This window comes from Musca autumnalis, unplaced genomic scaffold (assembly GCF_047663935.1).
Source record: "Musca autumnalis isolate F117 unplaced genomic scaffold, ASM4766393v1 scaffold_4, whole genome shotgun sequence".
In the NCBI taxonomy this organism is placed as follows: domain Eukaryota; kingdom Metazoa; phylum Arthropoda; class Insecta; order Diptera; family Muscidae; genus Musca; species Musca autumnalis.
Genome location: NW_027411977.1, coordinates 84,450,942 through 84,463,460, shown reverse-complemented (window position 1 = coordinate 84,463,460; position 12,519 = coordinate 84,450,942). Strand labels below are relative to the sequence as shown.

General features: G+C 37.6%; 1 protein-coding gene across 33 annotated transcripts in view; it reads right to left on the bottom strand.

The window, feature by feature from the left end:
- Svil (Supervillin) overlaps positions 1-12,519 on the bottom strand; it is a 1,126,087-nt gene that overhangs the window by 615,968 nt on the left and 497,600 nt on the right. For 2 of the 33 annotated variants that reach the window (XM_073980349.1, XM_073980356.1), the window contains exons 1-2: positions 6,368-6,751; positions 5,618-5,840 (exon numbers count right to left, since the gene is read on the bottom strand). The exons of 21 other annotated variants lie outside the window; for them this stretch is intronic. In XM_073980349.1, coding sequence (XP_073836450.1) covers positions 5,618-5,807 — 190 coding nt within the window. In that variant the 5' untranslated portion in view covers positions 5,808-5,840; positions 6,368-6,751. Of the gene's footprint in view, positions 1-5,617; positions 6,013-6,268; positions 6,772-12,519 lie in introns of those variants that run through there. 10 more of the 33 variants (XM_073980351.1, XM_073980359.1, XM_073980350.1 and 7 more) reach the window with 9 other exon arrangements.

The window sequence follows — 12,519 nt, the reverse complement described above, 5'->3', positions numbered from 1 at the left end:
AAACCCCAATATTTTGCCATCTAAATTAAGATTTATTAAATATATATGGGAGCTACATCCAAATCTGAACCGATTTCAATATAATTTGTCAAACTTTTTCTAGATCAAATTCCGTCACAAGTTTCAAATTTCATCATCAAATTGGTGCAGCAAATACAAAAAAATGAGCCAAAATATATATGGAAGCTATATTCAAACCTGAATCAGTATCAATGTAATTTGGCTAACTCGTTTCTAGCCCATAGTTCGTCACACGTTTCAAATTTCATCAAAATAGGACAGACATGGCGTGATTGGTGCACCAAATATCTAAAATCGGGCGAAAAGATATATTGGAGCTATATCCAAATCTGAACAAATTGAAATTTCGGAGTAGAAAAAGTTCTTCAACAATTGGTTTGAGCGTATGTGTGAAATTGTATAAGAAAACAATAAAACAATTTTTGATGGTAAATATTCGCATTTTCATTGTTAGGCGAGATAGTTATCGCGCAGCCCACATAAACATACTGAAACTATGGTAACCTATAACCAAGTAAAAAAAGTATGAGTCGGCTTTACCGACAGAAATATACCTTCAGCCTGGGTGAATTGGTCATATTTTGTACCGAATGCAGTCACTATACGTGGTGCCAAAGGGTTTGTACAGCTTTCGGTTTATTTTATCAGGAAGTATGGACTTGTCCCTGAAAAACTTGTACTGTCGTAATGGGGTACGACTACAAGTTGTTACAACAAAAACCAAAGCGATTCGAGAGCAGGTCTTAAACTTGACTTTTCCGGATTTTCGTGTGGGAGGTATCCGAAGAAGGGGACCAATATATGTCCATATAGCCGCGTAGGATTATTTCGATCTGCAAAGTGTGGACCAAATCGGTTACTCCTTTCAAGAGTTATCCTGCACACTACTTTACTTAAATTTTGAAATGCAAAATACTCTAATTGTTTTAGGCAAATTCAAATTTCCTTGACAATCGGATTGTAATTGTACATTTAGGATGAATGTGAAGCTTAATTGATTTCTTTATATACCCTCAAATATACTTATGTACATCAGGGATACGACTTTTTGACCTTTTTTCTCAAAATGAATTCCTGCAACATGAATGAATGAACTTTTGCTTATTAATGACTAAAATAACTTTTATTCTATTTAAGTATTAAACAAGTAAAAAAGTATCAATCGGCTTTGCCGACAGAGATATACCCTCAGCCTATGTGAATTGAAACTTTAATCGGACGGACAAATCGAATGTATTAAGGGTCTTTTCAGAATTTTGTGACTCTTTTTGGACATTTGCACTTGCCGATGCAAATATGGATAAGGATTAAAGTTCAAAAGTTTTTCCCAGGAGGTACTTAAAGGAATGTACCGACATAGTCCATTATGTAAGTGGATCTTACTTTGGAAGTCATATCTTTTAGATGGATATAGCGCCCACTATCCATTTCAGTGGGTCATAATATAACTTTTGGACCAGTATGCCAGGAAACATTGACTTGTACACTGAAAACATAATATCGCTGTAAACAGGACCTCATCGAACAGCATCGATATACATACATTTCCAAAGGATATTCGAACATACCCTAAACTACACTTAGACACAAATCTCGAACTATTGTGGGGGAGGTACCGGTATGGGCCATTTCAGAAGTTAAATTAAATTTGGACAAAATATTAGAAGATCCAAAGTTTGAACCAAATTGGTTATCCCGTTCATGAGATATCGTGCATATTATTTTAGTGAAATTTTTTAAATATTGGGGGAAGTGCCGGAAGTTGTGGACCGGTATTCTCCATCTTCCAACTGAAGCTATGAAGAAGGCGAAATTTTGGACCAAATCGGTTGATCAGTTCGAGAGTTATCGTGCTCTTCAGCCACTACATATGCTGCCATAGGTATTTTTACAACTTTCGGGCCCCTGAAAAAAATTTTATCGTCGTAATTGAGACAGCGAATGCAAGTTGCTTCAACAAAAATCAAAGTGATTCGAGAGCGGGCCTTAAAGTGAATTTATCCTAAATTTTGTGTGGGAAATACCCGAAGGAGTGGACAAATATAGTCCATATTTGAACTTGATTTATATCTGGTAGATATATTAGGATGTGTAAAGTATGGACCAAATCGGTCACTCCCTTCAAGAGTTATAGTGCGCACAATTTTTCCGAACATTCTTGAGCATTTGACTTATGTACCTTCGAACTTAAACTAAGTTTGGACAAAATATTACGGAGGCCAACTTTTGGACCAAATCAGCAGATCCGTTCGAGAGTGATCTTGCGCTCCAACCACTACACAAGGCGTCATGGGGTTTTTTTGCACCTTGCAGGCCATTTTCTCAGCAAGTATGGACTGGCCCCCTGATGAAACTTGTACCGTCATATTGGGGGCAGTGAATACAAGTTGCTACAACAAAGATCAAAGCGAATCAAGAGCAGGTCCTAAACTCTTCCGAAATGTTGTGTGGGAGGTACCCAAAGGAGTGGACCGATTGAGTCCATAGTGGAACCTCATCTGACTCGGGTGGAAATTTCACGGTGTGCAAAGTATGGACCAAATAGGTTACTCCCTTCGAGAGCTATCGTTCGCACAAAGTTTCCGAACATTTTCGAACTTTTTTGGGGGAGGTACCGGAAGGAGTGGACCGATATAACACATCTTCGAACTTAAACTAAGTTTGGACAAAATATTACGAAAGTGAAATTTTGGACCGAATCGGTTGTTCCATTCGAGAGTTATCGTGCCCTCCAGTCAGACAGACAGACGGACATGGCTAAATCGACTTCAAATTGTCTAAAACGGATTTCGTCCAAACATACTTTGGGTCTAAAACCATTATTTCCATGGGGCACATTTTACCCGTATGAAAGTGTATATACCCTCACTCCTTAGGCTAGAAAGGGTATATACACTTTGATACGACCAAAAATGTGCTTCATCGAAATAAGGGTTTTAGACCCCAAGTATGTTTGGACGAAATTCGTTTCAGACAATGTGGCGTCGATTTAGCCATGTCCGTCCGTCTGTCTGTCCGTCCGTCTGCCTGTCCGTCTGTCTGGCTGGTGCGCACGATAACTCTCGAACGTATCAACTGATTCAAACCAAACATTGGGTATCGTAATATTTTGTCACTCCTTCCTTGGTTCACTCCTTCGGGCACCTCACCCGCAAAAGTTCAAAATTTGTCTGTAAAATGGTGTGAACGATAACTCTCCAAAGGAGCAATCGATTTGGTCCAAACTTTACACATCGTATTATTCCCTCCAGATATAGATGGGATTCGAATATGGACTATATCGATCCACTCCTTAGGGTACTTCCCATACAAAATTTGGATAAAGTGAAGTTGAAGAGCTCCCCTCGGATCATTTTGAAATTTTTTTTGAATAACTTGCGGGAGCCGACGACGGTACAATTTGTTTCATGCGCAAGGCCATACTTCCTGAGATATTGGCCTAAAAGCTCCAAAAAAAAAAAAACTGACGGCACCAACCAAAATGGCAACTCCTCAAAATAATTCTCGAGAGATTTTCAGATTGTTGCAAACTTTGCACATCGTATTATTTCATCTAGTCATGTATCCGGTTGTAATATTGACTGTATCGGTCCACTTCTTCGGGTACCTCCCACACAAAACTCGGATAAAGTGAAGTTTAAGAGCTTCTCTCGCATCGTATTGAAATTTTTTTCAGTAAGTTTTCCTTGCTGCTCCCTCTACGACGGTACAATTTTTTTCATGCGCAAGGCCATACTTCCTAAGATATTGTCCTGAAAGCTCCAAGAAACCCTGATGGCACCAACCAAAATGGCAAATACGCAAGATAATTCTCGTAGGAAGTTTCTAATTGGTGCAGACATTGCATATCGTATTATTTCATCCATTCATGTATCTTCCTGAGATATTGGCCTAAAAGCTCCAAAAAAAACTTTGACGGCACCAACCAAAATGGCAAATCCTCAAAATAATTCTCGAGAGGTTTTCTGATTGTTGCAAACTTTGCACATCGTATTATTTCATCTAGTCATGTATCTGGTTGGAATATTGACTGTATAGGTGCACTTCTTCGGGTACCTTCCACACAAAATTCGGATAAAGTGAAGTTTAAGAGCTTCTCTTGCATCGTTTTGAAATTTTTTTCAGTAAGTTTTCCTTGCGGCCCTCTCTACGACGGTACAATTTTTTTCATGTACTGAAAGCTCCAAGAAACCCTGACGGCACCAACCAAAATGGTAAATACGCTAGATAATTCTCGCAGTAAGTTTCTGATTGGTGCATACATTGCACATCGTATTATTTCATCCAGTAATGTATCAGGTTGGAAGATGGACTGTATCGGTCCACTCCTTCTGGTACCTCCCACACAAAATTCGGATAAAGTGAAAGTAAAGTGGTCACACTAGGCAAATATTTGCTCCAGCGACAGGGAGTGTGTTTACTGAGAGCAAGTGAGCATAAATTCCAATGGATTATTTACGCTCATTTGCTCTCAGTAAGCGGACACTGCCGGTCGCTAGAGCAAATATATATTTGCGTAATGTGACCCTAGCTTAAGATATTGGCATAATTATTTTGTTTGGTTTGGTTTTGTGGGTTTTTTATCAGTGGCTGAGGGTATATCTCCGCCAGCGCACCTGACTGATACTTTCTTACTTGTTATATTCATATATATATCAAATCATATATACAGTACCGTGCAAAATAATAGCAGTGTGGAATTGCTATGTACGAAAATTGCAATAATACTGCTATAAATCCTAAAAGCAATTCAATTATCTGCATCAGGTGAATGCTTATAAGGTGCCGGACCTCACGGGCTAAAATATTTTACATAAATATGCAACTATTAAGAAACACCATTAAAGTTTTATGATCAGGAGCACATTTCCGATCTGCAGCACAGATGGTCATAAACATAATATCTGCTTATAGTGATTCAAACGTTTGTCAAAAAAGATCATATAGAAAAAAATTTTAAATAACTTTGTACGAGAGATTTTTTCGAATCACCATATTTTCATATTTTACACTGAAGACAGACTAAATTAAGACTTTTTAACCATAAAAGGGCATAATAAGGGAAGATCGGCAGGAAACACAACCGTGCTAGGAAATCTATTATTATATGTCAAGGCGAGTCAACTCAATCGAAATAAATTTGGTATTTTGTCTCCGTAGAGTCTTGCAGATAATTTTCGGTTTGGGTTCACAATTTCACATAGCCCCATTGTCGGCCGAAATTTTGAAGGTTTTAGCCACCGAAATTGCTTAGATTTGGTATTTAGACTCCGTTGGAAGTATTAAATATTCCGACAGAGAATTTTGTTTTGATATAGCCTTCATAAAACAGCACCACTCGATTTTGGGTATTTTTAAAGTTTTACTCGTATTTTTCAAACGAAATCGTTGAAATCTTGTTTTAATAGATTTTATGGTGGATAGTATGAAAGTTCGGCCCGGCAGCACATAAATCCGTTTTACTTATTAATACTTTCAACTAATATTTTTCATAATTTTTCTCCGTGTATTTTTGCAAGAACGTGGTGTAATGATTACGATGTGATGTTCTATTTCTTGTTTTGTGTGTTTTTTTTTTCAATTTGGGAATACTAACTTTTAGTTATAGCCGGTGTAGCCAACATATCCAAATGAGAGCCAAAACTATAATGATTTCGATACAAGGGATATGGCGGTGGATATTTCTGCGATGTCGATGATGAATTGTTGTTTGGACTAGATGTTATATTTGGGTTATTTAAATTTAAGACACCTTCACGTATCAGACATTCCTTGAGGGCCAACATGATGGCGGGATTTTGTTGTTGTTACTTGAAGCGCTGAGTTTAGAAAAGAAAAAGCGAGGAGTTATTTAATTCGGGATTAAACTACAAAGGCGAAATACGCGCACAAATTTCACTTATCACAAAAACAAAAACACTTCACTTGTGGAATTACAGATATATTTTTAATATATTTCTTATAATATTAATTTGTTACAATAAAATTTAATTTTTCTAAAATATTTTTAATAATTTTATGTGATTTTTTAATTTATTAATATAATATTTAATAATTTTTATTTATTTAATTTTATGTTTATGTATAAAATTAACTTGTATGTATTCTTTTAAATTTTATTTATTTTTTTTTTTTTTTGTTACACCACTCTTCCTAGTGAAGCTTTTTGGTTATTTCACATTTGTTTTCTTTTTTGAATTTTAACAAATTATCAACAACACTTGCAGTGGCTTGCGTAGCAGCTAACCGATTGATAGAATTTCTCACTTTAGAATAATTAAATATTTATTTTTGTATTCCAATTATCACTTTTTATGGCCTTATTTATGTATTCACTTTTAATAACCTTTTCCAAATAATCACTTATTTTTTGTTTTATTCCAATATTAATAATATTATTTATTTTTTAGATTAATTAATTATAACTTTTGTTGTTTTGCAATTTTTACAACGACTATTTTTTTGTATTTTATAAAATTATGCGCGGCATATAATCTTATTTTGCTTAGACGTCTCGACGACTTGCGGCTAAAGACACAATGGGACGACAACATTAGACAACGACGACATCGAAGACGACCACGGCGACGACGACAATGAGGATGACGATGGTGTTTGTTGGCGCATGGAAAGATACAACACCAGGCAGACAAAAACACAACAATTGACAGACAACTTGCAGCAACAAGAGCGCATTAAAACTGAAACGAAAACATTTGCTATTTGCCTGTGAATGACTAGGGTATGACTGCTGCCTGACGGTATTGGCTCATCGTCATCATCATCACCACCATCAGCTTCATCATTATTCTGCTTAATATCGTCATCATTATAAATTATTGTGCACAGTGGTTTCAAATGTGAAAAATTAAAAAGGAAATATATAATAAAATTTAAATATTTTCATATATGTATTTCAAATATAAGAGATTTAGTTCTACTTTGCACAGTGGTTCAATGCATATTTGAGAACTCTCGCCAAACCCCCAATTTATTGTTACTACCGATGTATAATGGATTCGATAGGTCAAAATACTGGAAGTTTTATGTCCGGCATACTTGGAAGATGCGGGCTTCCCAATTTCTAGAAAAATACAGATATTCCAATCGGAGACTTTGTGGAACGGCGTAGACACTATACCTTTGAACTGCTAATTTGAAGGTTATTTAAGCCGGCCTGATTGGGTCGTTCATGTAGAGGTTTTCGTTTATACCTTTGGACTTTTCTTTTCCCTCTCTGAAGATCCTGAAGATTTCTTCTGACGTGTCTGGTTGGGGGTAGTCTGTCCACACGATTAAGACAGGGATGTTCACGGCGATAAAACAGATGCAGGTTCTGCATAGACATGTGGAGGCACAACCTAAGATCGACGTAGGCGTTAAATTGAAGGAACCAGAAAAACGAAAGGAACTATATGAACTAAAGGAACTATATAAACGCAAGTGCTGGATATAGTTCCAATAGTTCAGAAGAACTGCATCAAGACCGCTATATAACATCGACGATATGACGCGACGCCAAGATCGTACAATCCACCGCATACATTACGATCTCTGTGCCGTACGGAGCGTGTGGAATTTCAGAAAAGTAGAGGTAAACCAGTTTTGGAGATATCACCCCACCATGGAAAAATTTCTTTTTCACCATACGGGTTTTAGGCTTCTTATTTCTGATTATTGTTTCTTCTCCACACATGAAACGGATTGAGTCTTACCTTTGTCTTCGAACAACTTGGTTGATAGTTGACGGTATCAATGGCCAAAAAGACTGATCGGTCACACGGTTCTTTCGCGTGTAATTGGCAACAGGGAAACAGCTTATCATCAAGGGAAGTAGTAGTGCCTCGACAATCTTCGCTACTGGTGGTAGCGGGACCGCCCTCCCTTCCTTTTCGGAACACCTACAACATCGCTCATCGTAAATTGTGGTGGTGGCGTAGCAAACTCCTCTCCGCCCTATCACTCTAAAAATTGCCGGTTAAAATAACACGCGGTGCAGCTCTTTGGATCTGCCACGCCGTTGAAAGTAACAGCCGTTCATCATTCCTTCCCGGGTTAGAGACTAATTTAACCTATTATTTCAAGTGGTCTAGCCATTTTTTCCGCTTAAGTTCGCCTACTAGTCTCTTGACTTCAAGAGTAAGTTCTCTAATTGTGGAGAGATGTGCAATTTCATAAAGGTTGAGGTTAACAAATGCCGGAGATACCAGCCCGACTTAGGAAACTCTGTGTTTCAACCTTTGGGTTTTCCACTTATTAATTCTGAATTTCGCAAACGACACATATAATTGATTAACCAACGTTTCGAAGGCCTTCGATGATGAGCCAAGAGCCATAATTTTTCGGTCGCACGGTCTGTTTTGGTTCAGTCGTCGACTGATGTGTGTGGATAATAATAATTGTTCCACAAACATCCCAGATGGGACAAGGGAGACTTATGTAATATCAATGAGTGCACCCCGATTTATATTAGCTCAATTATATGGAACCTACTTTTTATTGCCTAGTCCGAACGGCGTGTCTAAGACACCACTTTTGTAGAGAAGTTTTACATGACTGAAATACTCAGGAAATGTCGCCAACATCACTGAGCGGTATTTTGCTACCGTTGAATATTTTATGATGTCTGGGCTGGAATCGAACCCACGATCTTTAGCATGCAAGGCGGGTGTGCATACCATTGCACCACGGTGGCACCCAATGTGGATATAACGTGCAGTGCTGTTGAGGTGCTGTGTTTTCCCGGAATCCATGCTGATGTTGTCTCTAGAAATTTCACTACTGGGACAAGAGAGTCTGTACAATTCGTCTCTATTGGCACCCTTGCCTGACATCAGTAGTGGGACTACCGTGCCAAATTTCTAGGCTTCTGGTACAATATTGGTACCTAATGATATATTGATATTGTTAGATACTTAGCTTCCGGGCTCAACCAATTGCTTAAACATTACAATTGAGATTCCGTGTGGACCCAACGTTTTGGATGATTTTGTGCTTCGGATGACATCGCTCATTGTAAATTGTTGTGGTACCACCTCGGCTGAGGTTGCTCTTATACAACGTAGCACCCACTTCTTCGTCCTATAACTCTCGGGGTGCTCTATAAATTGCAGATTAAAATAAAACGCCGCGCAACTCTGCGGATCTGTTACTGTCAAACCCGTTCTATCATCATCATTTACCGAATTTGAGAGTGATTAAACCGTTGATTCAGGTGGTCTATTCAATTTTGTGCTTATATTCGCCTACTAGCCTGATGACTTCCAGAGTACGTGCCCTATATTCTGGGTCGTGAGGGTTCGTATGACGAAACTCGTCACTCTCATTTGCTAGTCCCGTTGCCTCTGCTGGAAAATTTGCTCTAAATTCGGGTATTCCACCAGCAGCTACGTAGCGAGCTGCTGCCCCACAAAAATTCTCTCAGATACTACCCGAGGACCTGAAGGAATGGGAGCTCTCTTAAGCGATGATAGGTACATTCTCTGATCCCCAGCCAATAAGCTGTTTCATGTTTCAGAAAATAAGGTGGTCAGAGATTATGATGGCGGATGGTCTGCTAACAGAGACGATAATAGAAAGGTGTTCTGAGCCAAGGGATTTGCGTTAAGTGCCCGATTATCTCTGTTACTTCTGTAAATGTATCTCTTTACCATTTGTAGGAGGAAGATATGATTTTGTAGTGACCTCTGATTAATCCTACTGCTAATTTCATGTCGGATTTCTTCAGGGAAAATAGAAAGATTGTTCTTCGTTTGGAGAAGATTTGTCGGATTTCGTCGGAAACATTGCAGCTGGGTACAGTTGTGCCAAATGAAGCTAGCCTTATACCGATATCTTTAACAGTTGCACGATGTGGCTTGACCGATTAATCGATTACAGCAACGAGTGATTCCGATCCGCGACGAACCAGGTCATTCGCTATTTCATTTGATTTAAGGTCCCAAGGCACTAAGACTTGTGGCCACAAAACGGAATGGAACCAGCGTTGTCGACAGTTTTTGGTCGGAAATCGTCAAAAAAATCGTCAAATCGTCAACAAAATTTGGAAAATCGTCAAAAATCGTCAACATGATCCAAAACTGGGTTTGGTTACCGTTTAATGTGATTTTTTAGACGATAGCATACTACTTTTTGTTGTTGAAAAATATTGCATAGTCTTAAATGGCTATCTGTCAAACCCTTTTTTGTAAAAGCGTTTTGCGGTGCCAACGATAGCTCGAAAACTGATGGGCCGATCATTTTTAACCATCAAAGTCAAAATTTCGATTCTAGCGAAAAAATTTACTGTTTTTTTGTCAAAAATCGGGCAATTTTTTTTTAAATCTGTCTCGCTTAAGGACAATCTTTTTATGTATTTAATAAGCTCACCAAACCATATGATGATCGGTCAATTCGGTTCCGAGATATCGTTGGCACCGACTTCAAAAATGCCATTTCGAGAAGAACGCGTTTAAAGTATATATCCTACATACAAATCTCAAGAAATTGTTAACTTCCAATTCTCATATATCAGACAATTTTGCTCCGATCGACTTGAAGTTTTTTGCGTCATACTCTACACTACCTTTAAATAAGCCAATATATTTTTTTTAAATGACAAGTAGGTGTAATCCTTTAAATACCGCTATAAAAACAGCTTTTAGGAGATGATAGTTTTCACCGTGGTTATCGAGTTTGCAGTAAGGTAAAGATGAGTACACATCGCCAGTTTTGAATGACAGATTAGCTTGCCTGACAGTGTGACCGTCCATGTTAGTCGGAACACGTACATTTGGTTGATGGGCAGTCGAAAATCTACAAAAAAACTCTCAATAAAGAGGACATCGATAGGAAGAATTTTATCTCGAAAATTTTTCAAGGAAGATTTTCATCCATTAACAATTCTACATGAAAAATTTCATGAAGATTTTCATCCATTAACAATTCTACATGAAAATTTTCAGCTAATGTAAATTCAAGATGAGGCAAAAACTATGAAAATACCTCTATTCCAGACATGTGCCTAAATACAGTCAATCCGTCTCGAAATTGTTTAAAAACATTAAAATAGCTCATAAAATCGACTTTGGAACAATGATTTCCTTAAAATCTTTCGTGAAATTCGGGTCAAAATATAGTTATCGTCTTTTATTTCATGCAATTCGGGATTATGTGAAAAATCGTCATTTTGGACCATAAAATCGTCAAATCGTCATTTTTCAATTTTGGTCCAAAAAATCGTCAAAATGACGATAAATCGTCAAATTCGGCAACGCTGAATGGAACGCATATAAAATATTATCGAGCGTTTTGCCTTAGTATTGAAGTTAATACCTCTCTATACATTGCGGACATGCTAACCTGAACCATTCTGGTGGCTCTTCAACAGTTCAATAACAAAACCATATTTTCAAGCACATAAATCACAGCCTACTTTAAAAAATTGAACACAACGACTAAATACCACTGTGCAAGTACAAAACAAATGAATTCTCTGATAGTATCTGCGAACAAAGCAAAAGTGTTGGAGGCATTTGTTTTGTATTTGCACTGAAAAGTATCTAGAACTCTCACCTAAGTTCATCTTCTCAAAATCAACAAAAAGGAACACACAGTCGAACGCTCAAATACAAAGAAATTGTAAAGAACAAAACGAAAAAAAACAAAATTTAAATGGGAAAAACATACTCAAAAATGTTGTTGTTTTTGGCGTACTATTAGAAATACACTAAAAATAAATTTTGTTGTAGTCAAAACAAAAATAAAAACAACAACAGCAACATTACAAATGAGATGAAAAAAAAACAAAAATACTATGACTGGCTGACTACAAGTAGTGTAGTACAACTAGTACTGAGAGAGACTGAATGAACAATAATAATAGTGGCAACAACACAAAAACAAAGAGAAGAATCCATCCATCATAGATTGAAGACCAACAATTCATTGTAATTATCTGTTAGATACAATTGTTGTTGTTCTATATAGTGTGAGTATATTTGTTGGTTCTCTTGGCGAGAACTGAACAAAAACAAAATTCAAAAAAGTGAGGCAAACATTCAGATTGTACTCGCTTTGTAATTCATAACATCATTATCGGCATCATTATCATCTGTGAGAGATACACTTGGTAGGCATCATCAGCCGACACAGTAAATAAACATCAGATTATATGCACCCACCTCAACATCCCCCACTAACCCATTTGCCAAGACCTACTCGACTGCTGCACGTTGCATTCGATCTAGTGGTGCAATGAACAACAACAACAAACAACACCCGGTATTTATGGATGCTGCTGCATTTAGGCTAGAAAGAAGCGCAAGCAAATGCACATGATGGCGTGTGTGTGTGTCTGTACCCAGCAAACCAATCGTACCGACATCTTAACGAAATCGGAACAAAACTCGGACGATACGTCCGATGTCTGATCCGAAATCGTAACGATATCTTAACGAAAGTTGTATGAAGTGGTTGACATAATTTCGGAACGAAATGTCGGAGCGACATCGTATCGAT